At 30.8% G+C, this 26,453-nt stretch overlaps 2 protein-coding genes across 3 annotated transcripts; one reads left to right on the forward strand and one right to left on the reverse strand.

Moving 5' to 3' along the window:
* The first annotated feature begins 318 nt into the window (after positions 1 to 318).
* LOC100880384 (trypsin-1) lies at positions 319 to 7,159 on the forward strand. Its single transcript, XM_003704802.3, has 7 exons — positions 319 to 547; positions 1,362 to 1,563; positions 2,630 to 2,792; positions 2,991 to 3,199; positions 3,519 to 3,721; positions 5,909 to 5,963; positions 6,072 to 7,159. The coding sequence occupies exons 1-7, from the start codon at positions 476 to 478 to the stop codon at positions 6,185 to 6,187; spliced, it is 1,020 nt and encodes a 339-aa protein (XP_003704850.3). The 5' UTR covers positions 319 to 475; the 3' UTR covers positions 6,188 to 7,159.
* Positions 7,160 to 7,663: 504 nt separating this feature from the next.
* On the reverse strand, positions 7,664 to 26,435 carry LOC100883923 (soluble guanylate cyclase 89Db-like). Of its 2 annotated transcripts, XM_076539879.1 has the most exons (14): positions 25,644 to 26,435; positions 17,022 to 17,221; positions 16,181 to 16,374; positions 15,759 to 15,892; positions 14,763 to 14,999; positions 13,717 to 13,916; positions 12,205 to 12,312; positions 11,935 to 12,103; positions 10,154 to 10,297; positions 9,935 to 10,088; positions 9,594 to 9,703; positions 9,265 to 9,354; positions 9,084 to 9,193; positions 7,664 to 8,614 (listed from the first exon to the last, which is right to left on the reverse strand). In XM_076539879.1, exons 1-13 carry the CDS (start codon positions 25,683 to 25,685, stop codon positions 9,086 to 9,088), a joined length of 1,890 nt encoding a protein of 629 aa, XP_076395994.1. In that variant the 5' UTR covers positions 25,686 to 26,435; the 3' UTR covers positions 7,664 to 8,614; positions 9,084 to 9,085. The 2 variants fall into 2 exon arrangements, with proteins under 2 accessions (XP_076395994.1, XP_003704883.1); XM_003704835.3 differs by having other exon boundaries at positions 7,664 to 9,193; positions 25,644 to 26,433.
* Between the last annotated feature and the right edge of the window lie 18 nt (positions 26,436 to 26,453).

A 26,453-nucleotide genomic window follows, 5' to 3' on the forward strand; every position in this document is an offset into this window, starting at 1 on the left:
TTGCAATATATGTTTATCTGTAGGTTTTGATAATCAGTTTTATTACATTTGTTACATTATTTATTTTATTTGTGCTTACACCTTTCAGAATCTTTTATTACAATTTTATTACATTTCCTCAGTATTTTATTATCGAGTCATAAAACAGTAAACATATCATACGCATATGGAACAATCCAAAGCAAGATGGCGGACCTCTAAGCGAACCGTTACGATAAATACCCAAAATTTTGCGTTCGACGACCGTACAGTAAATTTACATTCACGGTCAGCCTAAATTTTCACTTCGACTACTCGCCTGTCCACTATTCGGTATACATAAAGATGAGGAGTCGAATCGAGATCTTGTGTGAAAGTGTACGTCGTCTTGGTAGGAAGTGTATTGGCTTCAACTGAATTCGCTGCTCCCTTTATTCACTGATTCAATGCGGATAGACAGTATTCTTTTAGCGTGCGACAAGAAAAGTGTTCAGTAATGATGTGTATTCGTTCGATAATTTGTGTGGCTGTTGTAATTGTAACGACATGTTTTGTTAATTGCGAAGAGGTAAGTAATCGTAAGATCATATTTACATAATTTCCACATATGAAATCGTTGATAAATGTGTTATATTGTATAAATAAATATTTCAGTATTTTTGCTGTAATTAATATATTAATATATTGTGATAATTCATATATTAATTTAGTGCAGTTGCTTTACTTGTAATTACTGTTTTGCTAGACTGTTTTTTTCTACAGTTTTGTTATACTATTTTGTTATGTTCATTACACAGTAATTTGTTATATAATGTATTATCATTGTACAGTTTTATTATATTGCTTTTTTACTATCTTCTTTTTATGAGCTTCTTGCTCCATAAACTTTTTATTAAAAAAAGAATTTGTGTGTTTACAATGTTCATGGAACCATACATAAATATTCAGTAGACAGAATTACAAATAGATTCAAATTTAAGTATGAGGATAAATTCGACTTTTGTCAGATACTCCTTCAGAATAAGCCTTTCTTATTCTGTAGATTTTGAATTGAGGACATATAACGGCGATAAAAGGCCTAAAATATATGTACTATGTTTTTGGGATCAAGTAGGTGTCCAGAGACATGTACGATTTTATTTCAATTTATACCTAATAAAATATCTAATATAAATACATTCGTACATTAAATAACTGTTTTAGAATTATACTACTTGTAACAAAATTGTAATATTTATTATAACATGCATTATATTTTAAGTAGATTTCCTCGTTTTTATAAAAATTGATTAAAATACATAAATAATGTGTATTCATATACAAATAGTATTCAAGTATTTATGTAAACAAATTCAAGATTTAATAGAAATGAATACTTGCAGTTGCAATCAGGTATAGAAACAGGAGTCAGTTTGAATAATACTGAGAGTAATGTAGAAAAGAGCACACAAGATGGAACAAATAGTACGACGGAAACGGAGGATAAAAATTTTTGGGATTGGCTGAACGGTGTTTTATCTGGTTTGAGGCCTACTACAAGTGCACCTCCAATAGCAGAAGCACCAGAATCATGTCCACCCTGCAGTGAGTTATAGTGTACTCTAATTTTTTATATTATAGAGAGCGTTGGGGATTTGAGTAGCTGAAAATTTTAAGATTTAGAGATTTGGGGATTGGGGGATTGGGGGATTTGAGGATTTGGGGATTTGGGAATTGGGGGATTTGGAAATTTGGAGATTTGGAGATTTGGAGATTTGGAGATTTGGGGATTTGGGGATTTGGAGAGTTAGAGATCTGGGGATTGGGGGATTTGGGAATTGGGGGATTTGGGGATTGGGGGTTGGGGGATTTGGAGATTTGGGGATTTAGGGATTTGAGAAATTTATAGATTTAGAGATTTAGAGATTTGGAGATTTGGAGATTTGGAGATTTGGAGATTTGAAGATTTGGAGATTTGTAGATTTGGAGATTTGGAGATTTGGAGATTTGGAGATTTGGAGATTTAGAGATCTGGGGATTTGGAGATTTGAGGATTTGGATATTTAGAGATCTGGGGATTTAGGGATTAGGTATTTGTGGACTTGAAGATGTAGGGTTTTGAGGATTTGGAGATTTGGAACTTAGAAAGGGGCTTTAGAGATTTGAAACTTAGCAATTGGGACACTTGGGAAGTGGGAAACTTGAGAATTGGGAAACTTGACAGTAGGGACACTTGGTAATTAGGAAACTTGAGAATTGGGAAACTTGACAGTAGGGACACTTGGTAATTGGGAAACTTGAGAATTGGGAAACTTGACAGTAGGGACACTTGGTAATTGGGAAACTTGGCAGTAGGGACACTTGGGAACTGGAAAATTTGGGAATTTGGAAATTTGGTAGTGTAGGGATTTGGAAATTTGAGAATTTGGGAATGTAGGGATTTGAAAATTAAAGAATTTGGGAATGTGGGAATAGGGAAATATGGAAATTTGGGAATGTAAGAATTAGGAAGTGTGGGAATTAGGAAATTTGGAAATGTGGGAATTGGGAAATCAGAAAACTAGAAAATTTACAAATTTAAGAATTTCAGGATTTAAAGATTTGAGAAAGCATAACATTAATAAACACTGAACTACTATTTTGTAAAACGAATTATTGTGCTGTTCAACAGAATGTGGTATAACAAATACACAAAGACGAATAGTAGGCGGTGTTGAAACTCAGGTAAATCAATATCCTTGGATGGCATTAATGATGTTCAAAGGACGTTTCTATTGTGGAGCATCAGTTATAAATTCTCGCTATGTATTAACTGCTGCTCATTGTGTTGACAGGTAATAATCTTGTTAAATAAAAAATTTTTCGAAAAATTAATAATTTCAGATTTTAGAATCAGGAAATCCATAAATCTATAAATTTAAAAATTCATTGAAAATGTTTAAGTAACAAACACTACTTTTACACAAGTATTATATTCAGCCCATGTATATTTATTATACTGCACAATAAATTTCTATAAACAATCGAAACAGATTCGATCCAAATTTGATGTCCATCCGAATATTGGAGCATGATCGTAATTCGACAACGGAGTCTGAAACGCAAATGTTCAAAGTTGAAAAAGTGATCAGACACAGTGCCTATTCCACGTATAATTACAATAATGACATTGCGCTGGTCAAAGTGAAGGATTCGATTAAATTCGAAGGGAAAATGAGACCTGTTTGTCTTCCAGAACGAGGTAAAATTCTCAGCATAATTAAAATAAATATAATCCTTAAAAAGGCAAATAAATATTAACTCTTTGATTGTTACATTGAAGCAATCTTTAAAAAATTTAATTATGTTCTAGTTTTATTCTTATCAAATCTTCGGCGACGACTAAAATTAAATTGTTAAAATCAAGTAGCTAAATTTTAAGTTAAGTAGACAGAATTAAAATTGGCATGTCAATTTACAACCTAAACGTTGATTAAAATAAAAGACTTTTAAAAAGAAAATTATAAATAAATTTATAAAATAAAATTTGATAGTTAATGGTTAAAACACTCATTCTACAGAGAAAACGTTTGGAGGTATGGAAGGTATAGTAACCGGGTGGGGTGCGCTCGACGAGGGAGGTCCCATATCGCCAACGTTACAAGAAGTGACAGTTCCAATTCTCACGAATGCTGAATGTCGTGAAACGAAATATCCATCACGGAAGATAACAGACAACATGATTTGCGCCGGCTATAAAGACGGAATGAAGGATTCGTGTCAGGTAAATAACTCACAATTTCATTGCAGCTATTATTAATACATTATCATCTTCATCCAACATTGATTAGATCTATATACAATAATAATCTAATAATAATAATAATACATTGTTCATTCTTCCTATTATTAAACATAACATAAATATTATTTATAAAAGCATATTTTGTAAAAGTTCAATGTGTGAGATGGCATGTCCACATTATTTATAGCTGTCACAACAATGTCCACATTACTTATAGCTGCCACAACAATGTCCACATTACTTACAGCTGCCAATCCAACGCACATGCGCCAATTAAGCTAGTCATGATTAGAGAGTTCTGTTAAAGTTACTAATGAAAGGCATGTACAGATGTCAACCCACGAGTTGGCGCGTGGCCCAAAGTAAAAGAAGCTCCCCACACTTCCAGTTACATTTCGGCAAATAAGAATAATGGCAATAACAAATGCTGAATTTTCACTGTCACTCACTTGAGAGACGTTTGCCGAGTATCATTTGGAGATATGGAAGCTTTGGAATAAGGTGATTCGAAGTTTTGAGAAGATCGTTTTGAAATTTGGAGCTTTAGTTTTAGAAATTTTGAATATTCGGAGCTTTGGAATTTGGAAGATTGAAAGTTAAGAAGGTTGAATGATCGAATTTAGAATGATCGAAATGTGCAAAGGTTAGGACTTTCAGAAATTGGAATTCAGGAACGTAGGGACATTGGAAAGTTGAAACTTTGGGTGATTCAAACTTTGGAAAGTGGGGACTTTGGAAGGTTAGAATTTTGCAAGGTTGGGACTTTTGAAGGTTGGAACATAGGGAAGATTGAGACTTTGGAAAGTTGGAACAGTGGAGGGTTGGAACTTTGAAAGATCGAACCTTCGGATGATTCAAACTTTAGAAGATGAGTACTTTGGAAGGTTAAAACATTGCATGGTTGGGACTTTGGAAAGTTAGAACTTTGGAATGGTGAAACTTGAGAAGGATAATAGTAGTAGTTCTTCTAAACACGTGGGTCAGCTTCTTCAGGTGACAACTCGTGGGTTGACATTGATACGTCACATTTGAAATGTGTGCGTCACGAGTGCGTCACGAGTGCGTCATATTGCAGAGCAATGGGTTAATACAACAATTTGAAATAAATATTTCTTAACAAAATCTATTAATTTAAGCTTTGGAAGGTTGGAACTTTAGAATGTTAAAACATTGCAATGTTGGGACGTTGGAGGGTTAGAACTTTGGAAGATTAAAACTTTGCAAGGTTGGAACTTTAGAAGGTTGAAACTTTGGAACGTTAGAACTTTCGAAGGGCGAAACTTTGGAAGGTTTAAGATTTTGGAAGGTTGGACCTTGAGAAAGATGAAATTTGAGGAAGTGGAAATTTTGGAAGGTTGAAAGTTTAATAACTTTGAAGTTAATAACTTTGGAAGGTTAAATCGTTGGATGATTGAAACTTTGAAAGGTTAAAACATTGCAATGGTGGAACTTTGGAAGGATAGAACTTTGCAAGGTTGGAACTTTGCAAGATTAGAACTTTGCAAGGTTGGAACTTTGGAAGGTTGGAACATTTGAAAGTTGGAACTTTGGAAGATTGAATCCTTGGAAAGTTGGAATCTTGGAAGGTTAGAACTCGTGAAAGGTGAAATTTGTGAAGGTTGAAATCATGAAATATCGAAAGTTTGGGAAATTATAACATCAAAAATTAATAACTTTGCAAGATTGAAACTTTGGAAGGTTGTAACTTTGGGAGATTGGATCCTTGAAAACTTGGAACTTTGCAAAATTGAAAGTTTTGAAGATTAGATCCTTGAAAAGTTGGAACTTTGCAAGGTTAAAACTTCAAAAGATTGGAACAAAAAAAGAATAATAATTGGTGTGCAACGAGTGAGACGAGTGGGACGTCCATTTTCTATTCAGACCAATCGCGTCATAGCTCTTCTAAACCCGTCAGTCTCTTCACCCAATTCATAGATTGACATCAGTACACTTTGACTACATTTATTGCTGGATATAAATGAAAATACAGAACGGGCATCATTTGTTACAATTTTAATATGTCATTAAAAACTTCCAGGAAATTTGTGTAACTTATAATAAGAAACTAGTGAAGCTGTCATTTTGGTACTTGACAATTTGGTATTTTTAACGTTTCAAGTATCACTCAGTGTTCAGGTTTAAAGTTTTTAATTTTTGTCTGTTTAGGGAGACAGCGGTGGTCCTCTACACGTTGTCACCAACAACACACACAGCGTAGTTGGTAAGATTTATATATTACTATTCTACTTATTATAAATAACAATTTATTGATTGATGTAATTAACTGCAACAAGAGCTGACTTTAATAAAGTAATCGGTTAATTTTTAGGAGTCGTTTCTTGGGGAGAGGGGTGCGCGAAACCTGGGTATCCCGGTGTTTACAGCAGAGTGAATCGTTATTTGACGTGGATAGAACAGAACACCGAAGGCGCTTGTTATTGTTAATTAGACTTAATTGAGAATGAACGATGATTCTCGAGGATTAGAATACTCAATGACAAACAAAATGACAAATACTCAATGACAGCACACTTTGTATATACACAGTTGACATTTTTAAAATAGTAATTCAGTTGTAAGAATTTCAGTAGGAACTTGAAATGGCGGGAACCGTTGGCTTCTTTGGGAAAGATGGCGTTGTAGGGAAAAATGGTTTCATAAATCGTTTGTTAAGTTTATAGACTTTGTAAGTTTTTGAATCTAATTTTGAATTTATGAAATTGGGAAAGTGGGAAATTTGAGAATTTGGGATTATGAGGTTTGAAAATTCAGAAATTTGGGGGAGATGGAACTTTGGAATATTTGGAACTCTGAAAATTTAGAAATTTAGGAGTGTTGGAAATTTGGGATTGTAGGGATTTGGGAGTTTACAAATTTGGGATTGTTGGAAATTTGGAACTGTAGAGATTTGGGAGTTTACAAATTTGGAATTGTTGAGATTTGGAAATTTAGAAATTTCGGATTTGTAGGAATTTGAGCGTTTACAAATTTGGGATTTAAGAATTTAGAACGCTTAGACATTTGAAAATACAGGAATTCGAAAATTTAGGAATTGGGGAAGCTCAGAAATTCGGAAATTTAGGAATTGAAACTTTGAAATTTCGAAACGTGTGAAATTTGTAAATTTAGAAATTGAAATTTGGAAATTTCAAAACGTGTGAAATTTGTAAATTTAGGAATTGAAATTTGGAAATTATGAAACGAGTGAAATTTAGAACGTTAAGAATCTGTGAATTTAGAAATTTTGAGGAATTTCAGGAATTAAAAATTTGGATATTTGGAAAATTGGAAATTTAGAACTTTGAAATGTATGAAACTTCAAAACTTCAAAATCTAGAAGTCTAAATATTTCTGACTGTACATTTAATTTTCCAAAATAGAAAGCAAATGGTGGGAGTTCCCCTGCATCTCTTTTCCAAAAGAAGCTTCCATCGCCTCCACCTAAATATACTCCTTCAAAACATCAAACATTCATTTCTACCACAACAAAATACCACAAACGCACAATTTTAGCAAATTATATTAAGATATTCGTACTTAGTTTAATTTAATTATATTTTGTTACATTTATATATATTTATTTATTTATTGTGTCCAGATGTATGACTACAACGAATTAAAAGCGACTTGTTTATATATTTGTCGATTTCTAATCTTATGTATACATATACATGACAAACTATTAACATTTAAGGCACGTATCGCGGAATCTTACGGGACTTGTAACATTGAACATATGAAAAAAGAAAGCCATCGAACTTTCTCTGTTTATTTCGACACGGAATTTGGGTGAAAACTCACGTACCTCCATAAACTGAGGGATTACTCGCAGGAGGCTTTAATTTTATTTTATTTCAGAGAATCAGGTACACACCTTATATGCGTCTAATTATTGTAACATGTATTTGTAAATCTAAGAGTATGATATTATTTTATAGTAATCTTATTTGTTAGTAATATAATCTTGTTTTTTAAATTAATAATTTGCATACTTGAAATGAAATATATCTGAATATTTGCAATTTTAAATTTAAATTTAATTTGCAATTAAAGATGTGTTCAGATTAAGGAAATAAAAATTTAACGAAGATTTGTGAAAAATTTATACTATATAATTATTAACGAAAATATATCACATACTTATTACCAAAAATACCAATAAATGTGTTACTAAAATTAAAAAAGAAAGTAACCGAGTGACATTTAATTCGTAAAATACAAAGATATTTATATTTTTGAAATACAAAAACAAATAAGAATGAATTAAAATAATTCATAACTATAACAGATTAAAGAAATAAGATAATAACTTATAAATAAGATAATTGTTTACAACTGGAAAGAAAAAGTTCACTTATTTCTACAACGCATATTTTATACCTAATAAAATTATTTCAGTCGACTATGTCATTAAAAATTAAAAATCAATAAATACAAGTCTTTAAATAATCTACAACAAATTGTGAAGGGAAAATCTGATTCTTTCACAAGTACTAAAGAAATACATATATACAACGAAAAATGTGCTACATTTAACACTCGCGATTGCTCGTTAAAAAGTCTAGTTATAAAAATTAAATATAACGAATTATTTAGTTAACAGAAAGGGAAAGTTTCCATTTGTTGAGATCTTGGAAATCCTTTTTGATGAATCTTCAAAATGAAGATTTTTAAAAACTGTAAAACTAGGAGCACACAAGTGCTCTATTTATTTTCTTTCTTTTCTGTTCTATTTGTAATTGAATACTGTGACACTAAAATAACAGAAGAGATCAAAAGGTCACATTGGCCCCTGCATGGCTCAAGTTTTAGTACACCGAATTAGGGACATCTGCCGGGGAAACTGAGAAACTTCAGCAATCCTCCTCTTTCCTACAATAAAAAGCAAGGACAGCAATTTCTTTGACATAAGATCTCAAAACGAAGGAGTAATATTTTCTCGAGCTTTCTTTTTCAAAATCTTCGTCCAATTACGCAGGTCGACACAGAGCCTTTTGCAATTTGCCTCTCGAAATGTTATAAAAATATATTTTCATTTTTATCAAGTTTCAAGAGCCGAATCACAAAATCGGGCTCTGTGTCGGTCCGCACAATTGTACGAAGAATATTTTGCGAAAGAAAGCGTAAGAAAATATTGCTACTTCGCTTTGAAATCTTGGATCGACGAAATTGTTGCTGTCCTTGTCTCTCCTGTGCGGAGCAACGCGAAAGAGACAAGGATCGCTGCATTTTCTCGATTTCGACGCACGAGGCCCCCAAAGTCAATTTACATTTGGTCCGACATTTTATCAGAACCTGGTAAAATGTCTAGTAATTACTAGATTCAAAGGTTTAGTTAGACCTTTAAATATCGGTGATCAGAAGTCGTTTAGGTTGAACAACTTCTTCGACTGATTTATTATTTGTTTCTTCTTTCTCGGACAACCAATACGTTTCCATATTACCTTTTCCCTGTGCAGAATAAGTAGAAGATGAATCAAATGAGTGTCTATAATTGTCATTAGATTGTTTATTCTACAAACCTTGACCCAAATTAATCCACGAGATTGAACTTGATAGCGATCTTGAGGTAGTAGTGCTTTAGCGTCTGCTGAAATGTTTATTCTTCCCGGCTATATTATAAAAAATATAAATAAACATTATTTTATGCAAGCAAGGTTTCAGAAAAAACTTAAAATATTTATAGTGATAGGATATTTTGTAACATATGATTCTAGTGAAAGATGAAGTAAATATATTAAACTTGTCGAAATAAGTGTTACGAAAATTTGGGTATTAATTGTAGAATTGAATGTTATAAGTGCAAATGTGACCTTGAGCGTCTTGTCAAAATAATGTTTAGTAAACTTACTGAACTAGTTGTTTGCATTCTAGAAGCGGTGTTGACAGTATCACCGAAAAAACAGTATCTAGGTACTTTGATGCCAACGATACCTGCTACAGCTGGTCCAGAATGAATTCCTAAAAAAAGGAATACGGATTTTTGTTGTTTAAATTTTTAATTTTCTAAATATACCGAAATATTCTCAGATTTCAAAATTTACAAACTTCTCAAATTTTATAAATCCATTAATTTTCAAGTTCCCAAATTTTCCAAATAACAAATTACTAAATTTTCAAATCCCTTTAAAAATACAGATATTTTTGATCTCTTTACAAATAACAGATATTTAAACATGAGATAATTCTCACCTATACGAATTTGAATATCAAGACCAGAAGGTAACTTAAGAGATCGCACATGTTTTAGTAACTGCAATGAAAAGTCAGCAATATTTTGTGCATGATGTTCAGTTCTGTCAGGTGCACCGCTAGCAGCCATATAAACTCGACCAACCGTTTCTACCTGCAGAAAATTACAAAATAAAATATTTTCATTTTCGAAAATATAAAATCACTATACAGACTCACCTTGTATACATTAAATTCGTCCATCAGTGAATCGAAACAGGAGAAAACAGCGTTCATTGACGAAACGATGTCCATTGCACCTTCAATTGTCGAATAATCAAAGTCGCACAGTTCGCAAAATAGAACTGTTATGGACTCAAATGACTAGAAAGAAAAGAGATTAAAATACCTATTCTTTTCTTGAAAATAATTTATTTTACTAATTCACTTGTTCGAATTTTTCTACCGATGTCAAAGCAGGAGTTGGCGCGTGACGTGTTTAGAGCTCTAATTGTGCCGACCAGAAAATGGTTTCAAGAAATAGGAAGTTTCAACTTTTCAATGTCCTAACGTTCCTGAATTCCAATTTTCGAAAGTCTCTAACTTGCAGAATTCTAATCTTTCAAAGTACTCATCTTCTAAAGTTTGAATCACCAAAGTTACAATTTTTACATATCCTAACGTTCCTGAATTTCTGAAAGTTCTAATCCCATCACAGTTCCAATCTTTCAAAGATATAACCTTCTAAAGTTCCAACTTTTGATAGTTCCAACCTTCTAAGGATCCAATCTCCCGAAGTTCCAACCTTGCAAAATTTTAATCTTGCAAAGTTCTATCCTTCCAAAGTTCCACCACGGCAATATTTTAACCTTTCAAAGTTTCAATCATCCAATGATTTAACATTCTAAAGTTATTAGCTTCTAATGTTATAATCTTCCAAACTTTCAACCTTCCAAAATTTCCACCTCCTCAAATTTCATCTTTTTCAAGTTCCAACCTTCCAAAATCTTAAACCTTCCAAAGTTTCGCTCTTCGAAAGTTCTAACGTTCCAAAGTTTCAACCTTCTAAAGTTCCAACCTCGCAAAGTTTTAATCTTCCAAAGTTCTAACCCTCCAACGTCCCAACATTGCAATGTTTTAACATTCTAAAGTTCCAACCTTCCAAAGCTTAAATTAATAGATTTTGTTAAGAAATATTTATTTCGAATTGTTGTATTAACCCATTGCTCTGCAATATGACGCACTCGTGACGCACTCAATGACGCACACATTTCAAGTGTGACGTATCAATGTCAACCCACGAGTTGTCACCTGAAGAAGCTGACCCACGTGTTTAGAAGAACTACTATTATTATCCTTCTCAAGTTTCCCCATTCCAAAGTTCTAACCTTCCAAAGTCCTAACCATGTAATGTTTCAACCTTCCAAAGTACTCATCTTCTAAAGTTTCAATCATCCGAAGGTTCGATCTTTCAAAGTTCCAACCCTCCACTGTTCCAACTTTCCAAAGTCTCAACCTTCCCCATGTTCCAACCTTCAAAAGTCCCAACCTTGCACAATTCTAACCTTCCAAAGTCCCCACTTTCCAAAGTTTGAATCACTCAAAGTTTCAACTTTCCAATGTCCCAACGTTCCTGAATTCCAATTTCTGAAAGTTCTAACCTTTGCACATTTCGATTATTCTAAATTCGATCATTCAATCTTCTTAACTTTCAATCTTCCAAATTCCAAAGCTACGAATATTCAAAATTTCTAAAACTAAAGCTCCAAATTTCAAAACGATCTTCTCAAAACTTCGAATCACCTTATTCCAAAGCTTCCATACCTCCAAATGATACTCGACAAACGTCTCTCAAGTGAGTGACAGTGAAAATTCAGCATTTGTCATTGTCATTATCCTCATTTGTCGAAATGTAACTGTCAGTGCGGGGAGCTTTTGTTTTCACGCGCCAACTCATGGGTTGACATCAGTACGTAAGTAATGGTCCTTCAAATAAAACGCTTTAAAGAGTCATTATGTACCTCACATGTGCTCAGAGGACTAACACCAGCACGCAATCTGTCGGCAACCGTTTGAGGTATCATAGAATACAAGAGTTCATCGCTTTTGTTCTTCCATCGATCCAGAAGCGCGTAACTGTGTTCTAATTCAGTTGATCTCTGTTCTGCTCGTTCGAACATCATTTCCAATCTGACGTCCAAACAAAGATGTTCACAGTGATAACGAAAGATTTAGTACAACTTTGTGATGTGATAGTTCATCTTACCCGGAATTAAAAAATAATATTGTACCTTCCACAATGTTGCCATCCAGCGAGAACTAACTCTCGACTCAAGCCGTGCGGATTTAAATCGTTCAGGTAGAGGCCCATATTGAGTAATTCGTCTAGACTGTTAATTCTGGTGCAAACGGTTTATGTTATTTGGTATAATTTGTTGTTGTAGTTAGGGCTGGATTAACTTAGCCTGGAGAGTGTGGGAGCTGAAGAGAGAGGGAACGATTTTTGGAATTTTGGGACTTTGTAGTTTGTGAACTTTGGAACTTTGGGGTTTTAGAATTTTAGGCTTTGGAATGTTGGGAGTTGAGAATTTTATTGGTTTGAGATTTTGGGATTTTGAGAATTTGGGAGCTTAGGATTTTGGGACTTTGAGCAATTTGGGAGCTTAGAATTTTGGGATTTTGAGCAATGTGGAACTTTAGAATATTGGGACTTTGAGTAATTTGGGAACATTAAAATTTTGGGACTTAGAGAATATGGAACTTTAGAAATTTGGGACTTTGAGCAATTTGGGACCCTAGAAGTTTGGGACATTGAGAATTTGGAACTTTAGAATATTGGGACTTTGAGCACTTTGGGAACCTTAGAATTTTGGGACTTTGAGCGAATTGGAACCGTAGAATATTAGGACTTTGAGCAATTTGGGACCCTAGAAGTTTGGGACTTTGAGCGATTTGGAACCTTAGAATTTTGGGATTTTGAGCAATTTGGGACTTTAGAACGTTGGGGCTTTGAGTAATTTGAGAACGTTAAAATTTTGGGACTTAGAGAATTTGGAACTTTAGAATATTGGGACTTTGAGCAATTTGGGAACCTTAGAATTTTGGGACATTGAGAATTTGGAACTTTAGAATATTGGGACATTGAGAATTTGGAACTTTAGAATATTGGGACTTTGAGCAATTTGGGAACCTTAGAATTTTGGGACTTTGAGCAATTTGGGAACCTTAGAATTTTGGGACATTGAGAATTTGGAACTTTAGAATATTGGGACATTGAGAATTTGGAACTTTAGAATATTGGGACTTTGAGCAATTTGGGAACCTTAGAATTTTGGGACTTTGAGCAATTTGGGAACCTTAGAATTTTGGGACTTTGAACGAATTGAAACCGTAGAATATTGGGACTTTGAGAAATTTGGGACCCTAGAAGTTTGGGACTTTGAGCGATTTGGAACCTTAGAATATTGGGACTTTGAGCAATTTGGGACCTTAGAATTTCATCACTTTGAGATATTAAGGCTTTGAAATTGTTGAACTTCAGGATTAAGGAATTTTAGGACTTTGAGACTTTGAGACCTTGGAACTTCGAGATTTCGGGACTTTGAGACTGTGGAACTTTGGAATTTTGGGATTTCAGAATTTTAATACCATGAAATATTCGATGTTCATTAAAATTTGATGCATGATAAATTCAGTAATAAAAATCTGTTCTGATTAGTTCTTTATCCTTGATGCCCCAAGAACATACTAATTTTGCTTAATAGTTAATCCAGCCCCGCACCCAATAAAATTGACGTACTCACAAGGGACTACAAAGGAAAATGATTGCCTTGATGTCATCAATGTATCTCATTTGACCTTTTAACAAGATACTCCTAACTCCTTGGCTCCCTCGTCTATCTAGTCCAGAACTTGTAGTTGCAGTAAGGTTTGAATTTTGTGATATATCTTCGTTCAATCTTATCAGTTCTAGTTCAAACATTACTGAATGTAAATACATTACCTGCGTACATAAATATTCCATCATTTTACAGGGAATATTGTGTACTTACTCATCAAATTAAATATTAAAAAATTGTTATACTACGTAGATAACAATTTACAAGCAACATATATCAATTATTTGTTAATAAGTTATTGCACAACGTTTATTTATCAGTTATACATTATTTGGATAATAATTGAAATATTGTAATAAAGATGATTGTACAATATTATTAACTTGTTATATGTTAAAACAATATTAATATTTATTTATTGGGTTAAAATAAGTTGAATTATATAGGGTGTGTAATTTAGGTTAATAAAGTTAGTTAAAATTAATATAAAGTCAACACCTGAGAAGATTAATTGTTATTAAGGTTAATAAAATAAAAAATTGAGAAGACAAAAATACATATGTTAATCGTTAAAATTTATAAAACTGTAAATTTCTTTTCCTCAAAAAAAAATACAAACATGCAAAAGTAATGTAACAATTTATAAAATCAACAATTGAGAAGATTAATTATTATTAAAGTTAATAAAATCAAAAATTGAGAAAATAAAAATATTTTTGTGAATCACTAAAATTTAAAAAACTGTAACCTCTCTTTTTTGAAAAAAATTACAAACATGCAAAGATAATGTGAAAATTAATAAAGTCCACAATTGAGGAGATTAGTTATTATTAAAGTTAATAAAATACAAAATTGAGAAGATAAAAATATTTCTGTAAATCACTAAAATTTATAAAACTGTAAACCTCCTTTGTTGAAAAAATTATAAACATGCAAAGATAGTGTGAAGAGAATGCATTCTTTGAAAAATAAGTAATATATTAGAATAACAATAAATAATGTCTTCTTACATTTCCCCAAGTAAAAGATATTCCTTTAGGCCTCCGCAGTTTAAATATTTCAGTGATGTGTTTATTGCGAATGGGTGAACTGCCACCCCAAGCTTGTAGAAGTTTATCACCAGCTCCCAATATTCTCATGTCTTTGTTTATCACAACTCCGAACGGGAAAAGTCGTAAAATAAATGTACACGACACTGGTGGTAATTCGCGGCTTAAAGGGGTTTTCATTCTGTTGTTTTTTGCGATCTAATAAATATTGTAATACAAATTTTAGTGGTTATACATTGACAGCATTTGATTTCTGTTTATTCAAATTATGATTAATTATTTAGTAAATAAAATAAAATAAAAATGAATGTTCTATGAAATATATATAATAATATAAAATTAATAATATTTTGTATTTAATAAATTTAAATATTACAGTGTAAAGTTTCATGATCATTAACATTATTAAATTTTTGTTCTATTATTTTGTTTTATCGTTCTGTTGTATTAAATTCAATGAAATTACGAATATTTATTTTTTAGATAAAATGAAATTATAGTGAATGTTCTATGAAATATATATTGTAACATATAACTAATAATATCTCGTATTTAACAAATTTTAATGTTACAGTGTAAACCTTCATGATCATTAACATTATTAAATAATTGTTTTGTTATTTTATTTTATCGTTTTGTTGTATTAAATTCAATGAAATTACGAACATTTATTTTTTAGGTAAAATGAAATTATAGTGAATGTTCTATGGAATATATGTAATAATATAAAATTAATAATATCTTGTATTTAATAAATTTAAATATTACAGTGCAAATTTTCATGATCACTAATACCATTCAATTTTTGTTAATTCCACTTATGATTATTTATTTTTGAGATAAAATTAAATTATAGCAAATGTTCTACGAAATATATATGTACAATTAGTAATATCATAATATAGCGTAAGAAATATTAAAATAGTGAATTTTGATTGATAAAAACAATGTACTTACATATTCGCTATTGTCAAAGTTAATTCTAAATTTAACCATTACACTCCTGGACCCAGGTATATTATTTGAACTACCTAGTACTTTTATGTCTAAATCAATTTCGTATAATTCTTTTGCTATTTGGAATAGTTGACCTGTACAAAATATAAAAACAGTAGAGTACAGTCTAATAATGGTTTCCAAATAATTAAATTTAGTTTAGAGAAAAAGTTGATAAGAATGTTATTATCATAAGAATTATAATTCTTACTACTATAAATAATCTGTGGAAAATTCATTAAAATAATTAATAGTGTAATAAAATAGTCAATAGTGTTATGGTGTATTTTAATAACGTAATAGTGAAGTAGTAATAATAGTTAACGTGAATAAAATATTTTTGTGGTATTCAAAAGTTTGTAATTATTAACAAAACATCTTACCCATAAGATAATGTGTGAAACCCTTTCTAGTACTTCGATACACTAACACTACACCCTCTGCGTCGATATGCGTAATGTACATAGAAGGACTCTTCATTTTTGGGTATGTAAATCTCATTTGCATGTGAATATTATCGACGCTTTGTAAAAAGTCGCAGAAATAACGACCTGTTGTTTTTATCATGCAAGCATACCTATTGTAAATGTCTTCATTATTGTTTAATATTATTTTACATTTAGTTTGAATATAGATTTTGGGAATTTTAGATAAATTATTATGAAAGTCAACGTTGTTATTGAGTTTACACTTACAATTAATCATGTAGTTTGTAAAATTTATAGTCTTAATTTTATATTGTAATATTTGTTACAATTTTGTGATGCATTATGTCACATAATATAATTTTATAAATTATACTATATTTGATAATAATTTGTATATTAAAAGAATTTGTACATATAATATATTTAATATTAACTTGTATATAACATAACATTCTATATATACAAAAAATTAAATAATAATTTGTACATGCACATAATAATTCTATAACACCCTTCATCTACAAATTTTAATTTACAAATTTAATATTTTCCACGAACGAAAATTTTACCTCTCTCTCAACACGAAGAAAAATAAGATCAAACTTCACTAAAATCTAGCAATTTCAAAAGTGTCATTAAAATAATTCCTGAAATAATTCCACCTCACTTAACTCGATAATTGCAGATATCAATATAAAATATAAAACAAAAAAACAGAAATGAATATAAAACATTTTTCTATAGAAATAAATACTTTTAACAAGTAAAAAGTGTTTATATATGAAAGAAAACTTACCCTAAGTTACTAAAGAACCTGACGAAACATTTTCCAAAAAATTGCATCACATCATCAACGGACTCGCCATTTAATGCCGCCAATGCAGCAGCTAAATTTGTCATAAGCTCGTCAGGATATATTTGTCGTGTATTGAAAACGATATGTTTACACTCAGCTTTTTCCACAACCTGAACCCACATATCTTCGCCATATTCTAACTGCAAAATTTTATTGCACGTTTTAGTAAACCATATTTCACAACATTCTATAAGTTTCGCAAGATTTCAAAATCTGGTTACATTTAGACTGTGAATAAATATTTTCGATGAACTTAAATATATACATACAGTCTATAAACACAATTCAACAGCATTTAGTCAACTGTTATTTTGACGAAGTTTTAGAATAATTGTTATATTTAGTGAGTGTAGGATGTAATTAAGTAAAATGTGATGCTGATGTTAATTTTGTCAAGGTTGGATCAGAGTGATGGGAAGATTGAACGAAAATGCTGGAGACTGCAATTGTTGCGAAACAAAATGGATACCAAAGTGATAGAACAGTTATGCAGATAAGTAGTAATAATAATAATAACAGTAAGGGCAACAGTGACAGTAACAGTAATAGTAATAGTAATACTGACAGTAAGAGTAAGAGTAAGAGTAAAAGTAATAGTAACAGTAACAGTAACAGTAACAGCAATAGTGACAATATCAATATCAGCAATAGTAGTAATAATATAAGTAATAATACCAGTTAGAGTAATAGTAATATTAATAGTAATAGTACCAGTAATAATGCCAGTGATAGCATCAGTAACAGTAACAAGAATAGAAATAGTATCAGTAATAATAATAATAGTAGTAATAGTAGTAATACCACTAATATATAATAACAGTAACAGCAACAGCAATAGTAACAATATCAATGTCAGCAATAGTAGTAATAATATAAGTAATAATACCAGTTAGAGTAATAGTAATAGTAATAGTACCAGTAATAATGCCAGTGATAGCACCAGTAATAATAATAGTAATAGATTTTCAAATCTCTAAACTTGCCAAAATAGTAATAGCACCAGTAACAGACAGGAATGGAAATAGTATCAGTAATAATGATAATAGTAGTAATAGTAATAATACCACTAATATGTAGCAACAGTAACAGTAACAGCAATAGTAACAATATCAATGTCAGCAATAGCAGTAATAATATAAGTAATAATATCAGTTAGAGTAATAATAATAGTAATAGTAATAGTGCCAGTAGTAGTACCAGTAAAAGTACCAATAACAAGGCCAGTGATAGCACCAGTAATAATAATAGTAATAAATTTTCAAATCTCTAAACTTTCAAGTCCCTAAATTGTCAAATTCTAAATTGCAAAAATCCTCAAATTCCCAAATTTACAATCCCCAAATCTTCACGTCTCGAAATGCCTATGTTTCCAAAACCCTAAATTTCATTAATATCCAAATCCCTACACCTCCATATTCCCAAATTCCCAAAACCCTAAATTTCACTAATCTCCCAACCCCTAAATCTCCATATTCCCAAATTCCCAAAACCCTAAATTTCACTAATCTCCCAACCCCTAAATCTCCATATTCCCAAATTCCCAAAACCCTAAATTTCACTAATCTCCAAATCCCTAAATCTCCCAACCCCTACATCTCCATATTCCCAAATTCTCAAAACCCTAAATTTCACTAATCTCCAAATCCCTAAATCTCCCAATCCCTAAATCTCCATATTCCCAAATTCCCAAAACCCTAAATTTCACTAATCTCCAAATCCCTAAATCTCCCAATCCCTAAATCTCCATATTCCCAAATTCCCAAAACCCTAAATTTCACTAATCTCCCAACCCCTAAATCTCCATATTCCCAAATTCCCAAAACCCCAAATTTCACTAATCTCCAAATCCCTAAATCTCCCAACCCCTAAATCTCCATATTCCCAAATTCCCAAAACCCTAAATTTCACTAATCTCCAAATCCCTAAATCTCCCAACCCCCAAATCTCCATATTCCCAAATTCCCAAAAGCATAAATTTCTCAAATCTCCAAATCCCTAAATCTCCCAATCCCTAAATCTCCATATTCCCAAATTCCCAAAACCCTAAATTTCACTAATCTCCAAATCCCTAAATCTCCCAACCCCTAAATCTCCATATTCCCAAATTCCCAAAACCCTAAATTTCACTAATCTCCAAATCCCTAAATCTCCCAATCCCTAAATCTCCATATTCCCAAATTCCCAAAACCCTAAATTTCACTAATCTCCCAACCCCCAAATCTCCATATTCCCAAATTCCCAAAAGCATAAATTTCTCAAATCTCCAAAAGCTTTTAAACAAGTCTCTAAATCTCCACATTACTACTGAATAAAAATAAACTTAATTCAAAGCCATTACAGATAACAATTTCATAGTCATTTTTCATCTGTCACATTTTTTTTGGTAAAAGCAATACGGAGATACATGTACAAAGATATAAACAGGGAAGGTACTCCCCGAAGGATAATAGAAACAGTCGTATATTCTCTTCTTTTATATCCGCTTTTCTCACTGTTTCTAAGCCGCTTTTATTGGAAATCGATCATGCATTCGGTAGTGAGAAAATTTGCTTGTACAAAATATGTGTTGGTATCAAAGTGACAGGCAAATATATTGCAAAATTTGTTGGACACTTCTCGTTCAAGATTTAAAGAACTTGTTCAGTGAAAGTGACATGTGAATTTGAAAAAGATGGAATATTGATGGAAAATAATGGTAGTCACTGAAGTAATAATTCAAGTAACAAAAGTAGATTTGTGAAATGAAATATTTATTGCAAATTTTTATTTAGTAACTTGAACTTTAACTTTAACTTTTGTAATTAAACATTTACTATTGCTATTACTATTATAGGTTACTACTGTGTGGAATTTTATTTGAGAAATTTAGGGTTTTGGGAATTTGGGAATATGGAGATTTAGGGATTTGGAAATTAGTGAAATTTAGGATTTTGGGAATTTGGGAACAAGGAAATTTAGGGATGTGGAGATTTAGCAATTTAGAATTTGACAATTTTGAGTATTTGGGAATATAGGGAAGGGACACATGGGGATTTGAAAATTTGAGAATTTGGCAATGTAGGGATTGAGAAATGTGAGAATTATGAAATGTAGGGATTGGGCAATGTGAGAATTGGGAAATGTAAGGATTGGGAAATGTGAGAATTGGGAAATGTGAGAATTGGGAAATGTGGGAATTGGAAAATGTGAGAAATAGGAAATGTGGGAATTGGGAAATGTGAGAATTGGGAAATGTGGGAATTGGAAAATGTGAGAAATAGGAAATGTGGGAATTGGGAAATGTGAGAAATAGGAAATGTGGGAATTGGGAAATGTGAGAAATAGGAAATGTTGGAATTGGGAAGTGTAAGGATTGGGAAATGTGGGAATTGGGAAATGAGGGAATTGGGAAATGTGAGAATTGGGAAATGTAGGAATTGGAAAATGTAGGTATTTGAAGATTTGAGAATTCTAGAATATGGGGATTGGAAAATTTCAGAATTTTCGACAAAAGAAATTAGGAATTTAAGAATATAAAAACTTGAGGATATGACAATTTAGGGATTTAGGAATTTTAGAACTTCGAAATCTAAGAAAGTAAAAATTGAAAAATTACACAATTAGAAAATTTAATAATTCATAAATTAGAGAACATATAACTTTAAAACTTTAATTCATTTACAATTTTGAAAATATAGAAATTTACGAATTTTACCACCTATAAATTAATATTGCCCTAAACCTACTAATAACAAAAATACCAAAAATGCAAATTACCTACTAGAATTAAAAATATATGTTCACATTTGTGAAGTTCATTATAAATATAACTGCAACGTTCTAGTAACCGTATGAAGTGCCATTTACAAGGTATATTTATGAGAATTGATTCTCATAATCAGCCCAGTTTCTAGTTAGCCCTAGATAACTAATGTCTCTTCCACTATAACGACTTTGGTCACGGAAATTAATATATTTCCCATATTAATGAGACTCCTCATGATTTGATATTCCAAATGGACACGCGAATTTCTCGAACCATATTACTGGGGTTCAATAACCGAACTTCAATTAAGCATCGTATGTAATTAACGTTTCATATTTCATGAACAATGGCTGGAATACATTCGTTCTGAATGTATGTATTAATTTTCTTTTAATTAGTTCGTTTATGTGTATTAAAAAGAGATTTTGATGCGGTTATTAAAAAGAGATGAAGATTTATTAAAGAGGTATTAGAAGAATTATTAGGGAGGTTATTAAAATGAGATTTTCTACAATTATTCTTTTATTATGAGTCAGAAATTTTACTCTTATGTATTTTTATTATTTATGTAGATTGTAAATATAAATTTATAGTAAATTATGTTGTGTTAATAGAAGATGTACTATTTGTTGTTTAATTTGAAAACAAAATGTGTTGCAATATAATGAAAGTGTTAGAATGATGTTTTAATGTTTAAATAATTTTTCTAAAAAAAAATTAGTTTTGAACAAAAAATAGGTTAATTCATGATTTGTATGGGAATAGAAGTGAATTTTATGTTCACTGCTTTGTGTTTGAAATGTAGAAATTGAAGCTGTTATATTGTAGTTATATCGTAGTGATAAGAATACAGTTCAAGAGCCATCTGGATTTGTAACGTGTGACGGATATTTCTTGTGTACTTGTATTTGCTGACAAGGAAGATGAATTTGTAAACTATTTTACTTTGTTTAATATTTTTAATTGTTAAGGAGAGTGATTGTAAAGAAAAATATATAAATTTAACAACATAAAGTTAAACATAAGAAAAATTTAAAAATATAAAATTATGCATATGAAGAATTTCGAAACACAAAATTAAAGATGTAAAAAATTCAAAAATGTAAAATTAAGCATAACAAAAATTCAATATTCCAAAACATAAAATTAAACATACAAAAATTTTACGACATAAAATTGAACATAACAAAAATTTCAAAATATGAAATCAAATATAAGAAAATTTTTAAACCATAGAATTGTACATAACAAAAAATCAAAATTTCAAAAAATAAATTTAAACGTATAAAAAATTCAAAAACGTAAAATTAAACATAAGAAAAATTTCAAAATATGAAATTAAATATAAGAAAAATTTAAAACCTTAGAATTACACATAACAAAAATTTAAAACCTTAGAATTACACATAACAAAAATTTCAAATCATAAAATTACACATAAAAAATTCAGAATTCCAGAACATAAAATTAAACATACCAAAAATTAAAAAATGTAAAATGAAGCATAACAGGAATTAAAAAATTTTAAATCATAAATAATAAATAGGTGTTAAATATAATACATGACGAAGATAATAAAAATAATGTAGTTGAATATTTAAAAAGAATAATTTGTAATAGAATTTATTAGGAAACAAGCAGGGATTTGAAGTAGGTTAGGTTAGTACTAGTTCAAGTATTCTAACTAAACATAAGGCATGGATAGTATAGAAATGGCTGCTATATAACTCCAAAAATAATCTCTCCCCAGTCACTGGTTCTAAATACGATTGGAACGGTATGAAGCATTTTAGATGTTAAAGTACGAAAGATTATATAATATTTTGGAAGTTATTTTCCATACCAAGAATGCAAAAATATACAATTTTTAATAAGAATAATTTATGGAATAAATGATCAACGGAATAAGCTGAACACTGGCTGTGAAAATAATAATTAAAATCATTACTTTTGAAAAGAAAATCTAATCTTAGAAATCGTAGAATGAAAGGATTGTTAAAATGTATTGTATAAAACTTGGCTACCATTTTGTGATGATAAAGTAACACAACATGTTACATTTCATTATTCTTTTATTTTTTAATTCTTCATTTTAGCTATTTTCAAGTTTTATTTTTTAAAACTAGTTAGCAAGTAAAATTTGAATAAAATTCAACCTAAATTGAACAAAAATGAAATTTAACCTAAATTTAATCTAAATAAAATATAATGGAAATAAAATTTAACCTAAATTTCACTTAAACAAAATTTCACAAAAATAAAATTCAACCTAATACTAAGGAAAATAAAATTTAACCTAAACTTAATCTAAATAAAATTTAATGAAACTAAAATTTAATCTAAATTTAACTTAAATAAAACTTAACCTAAACTTAACCTAAATAAAATTTCATGAAAGTAAAATTTAACCTAAATTTAACTTCAATAAAATTTAACCTTAACTTAACCTAAACAAAATTTAACTCGAACAAAATGTATCTCAAATAAAACCTCAAGAATGTTTTTAACATCCCAAAAAATCCGAAAATATTTCCTTACTTTCAGATTCACAAAAATTTAACTTCGAAATTTAAGATGGACGTATAATCTTATAAAGAACTATAATGGCGAACTACATAAAATATTTTTCCATAATGCCACATAAAATACTGTACATTATTCTACTATGAATTTCAAACTCTCACAAAAATGTCAAAAGAAGTTTGATTAATATAAAAAATGTTACAAAAACCATGAACGATATCCAAGAAATGATTAATGACGCGCAAACACCATATTGAAAAGATAAATAAAAACGTTCTTAGGGGTCGGAAGAACGATACTATTTTTAAAACTCTAAACAATTAAGGTGTTGTACGGAAAGGAAGTCTAAATTCATCCATATTCAGGTACTTCGTTTATTGCGTACTTTCAAACCATTTCCTTTGGCAAGTACGTGACTGTTTTCACAAATGACTGATTATTTTAGAATGATACAATATATCAACATAAATCAACAACTTGCATACTAGTTGATAAACACGTCAATATATATACTCAAAGGTTATTTCTACATTTAAAGTAGAAGAACAACAATGTATGTTGCATCTGTTGTGGAGGAACAATATAACATTTCAAGATTAATGTAAAAATATACAAATATAATCGGTAAAAATGAAGAAAACTAAACGGGAGATGTGTAGTATTTATTTCAATAATATATATGTTACATTTACTTAATAATTAGAATTAGAAAAATTATTAATGGTGTAACATAACCTAACACTATTAATACAAAAATTTCGATTTTACCTCAAAATGTAGAAAATGTTTTTATGGTACATAAAATCACTCTTTATTTAATAATAGATTCATAGAAACTTCTTTATAATTATTTAAGTTTTGCATTAAAAATAATATAAGATGTTATTGTATATTTATTAAGAGGGTTATGTTTACGAAGTACTTATAGCGAGTCTTTCACTTTCAATTTGGTTTTCAATATAATTCATTTAAACAGGGTTTATAATATTATTATAAGAATGTAATATGAAGAGAAAGAGTAGACATTTCGAAAATGCTACAATAAAAATGTATTAGTAGTGTTTAGTAGTAGAAATTTGAAAACTTGCGAATTGGGAAATTTGGGAATTGGAAAATTTGGGAATTGGGAAATTTGGGAATTGGGAAATTTGGGAATTGGGAAATTTGGAAATTGGGAAATTTGGGAATTGAGAAATTTGGGAATTGGGAAATTGGGAAATTTGGAAATTGGGAAATTTGGAAATTGGGAAATTTGGGAATTGGGAAATTTGGGAATTGGGAAATTTGGGAATTGGGAAATTTGGGAATTGGGAAATTTGGGAATTGGGAAATTTGGGAATTGGGAAATTTGGGAATTGGGAAATTTGGGAATTGGGAAATTTGGGAATTGGGAAATTTGGGAATTGGGAAATTTGGGAATTGGGAAATTTGGGAATTGGGAAATTTGGGAATTGGGAAATTTGGGAATTGGGAAATTTGGGAATTGGGAAATTTGGGAATTGGGAAATTTGGAAATTGGGAAATTAGGGATTTGGGAAATTTAGGAATTGGGAAATTTGGGAATTGGGTCATTTGGAAATTGGGAAATTTAGGAATTGGGACATTTGGAATTTGGGAAATTTGGGAATTTAGAAACTTGAGAATTGGGAAACATGAGAATTGGGAAATTGGGAAATTGGGAAATTGGGAAATTGGAAAATTGGAAAATTGGAAAATTGGGAAATGGAGAAATAGGGAAATTTGGAAATTGGAGAAATTAGAATTTGAATATAGGATATAAAAAATTGGAAATTGAAAATTGGATATAGGAAGTTGGAAATTTGGGAATTTGAAAATTTCAAACCTCGCATACTTATTAATGGAAAAATTTGAAGTTACTAATTATTGACACCTCACACATTCAGTACAAGAATCCCAAAACACTGACAACAATCTTCACTCTCCATTATCAATCCAAATCACATTATCAAAACTGCAGTAAAAACCCAGAATTCGTGACCCTAAATTAACTGACACCTTAAACCAATACCTCAATATTAATATTTAAATAAAACACTGCAATACCATATAAAAAAAAATCAAATCCACCCAAACAAATAATCTTCCCCATCTTCTTGAACCAATAACAATCAGCTGATCTCCCCCACATCTTTCCCAAACACTTCAAGAAACCACGCACAAATCGAATATCCAAAATAATCCAAAATCTCCAAAATAAATATATCAAAAAGACAATCTGACAGAACAAATATATAAAGATGTACACTCACGGTTTAGTACGTTACGTTACCGACCTGCACGAAGTGCTGCACACTCTCCAATAGCATGCCGTACATTGTTCCAGCTGTTTTCGTGGTATTACTTCACAAAATGACGTATACATTCATAGAAATGAGGAAGAGATTCGCATCCGGAACAAGGAAAACAACGTTTCGCGATCTTACCGTAGTTTCGCCGCGAAACGTTCATCGTTACGGTGAACACGTTGCTCCCGGTGTTTTCGAGTGTTTCGCGCGGTTACGGACTTTTGACATGTGTCATTTCTTGTCTCTTTGCGCTGACCAGTGAGAGACTGATCCTGCACGAGCGAAACTTTGGGTTTCAACTGTGCTGCAAGGGTAAACTGAACCTAAGGAAGGGTGGTTGCAATACACGCGCGGACTGCGTGCGCAGTCTTCGCTTCGGCTTCGTGAGATCTTTTAACACTCGATCGTGTTAACCGACACTTCATTCACCGGGGAATACTGGCCTCCTCCGCGAGAAACTTTAGAGTACGTATAACGTTGCTGTAATTTCTGGTACTCGCATCTGGGGTCTTCGATTGGTTCTCTCGATTGTGGACGTAATGGCTTTGCGTTCAAATTGAAGCTACCATTACTTTATACTTTATTTTAACGCTATTGTTGATTTGTGCGATTTTTTGTTGAATGATAGTGTATTCTGTGCTTTGGAATTTTTTATGTACTCAAGAGTATTGTTTAATATTACACTTCAATTTTTATTTCAATTTTTAAGTTTTTGAATTTATGTTAACACTAGCGTTTATAATAAATAACAGTGTGTTATTCTGTGCTTTGGAATTTTTTATGTACTCAAAAGTATTG

The sequence above is a fragment of the Megachile rotundata genome, chromosome 14 (assembly GCF_050947335.1).
Source record: "Megachile rotundata isolate GNS110a chromosome 14, iyMegRotu1, whole genome shotgun sequence".
Lineage (NCBI taxonomy): Eukaryota > Metazoa > Arthropoda > Insecta > Hymenoptera > Megachilidae > Megachile > Megachile rotundata.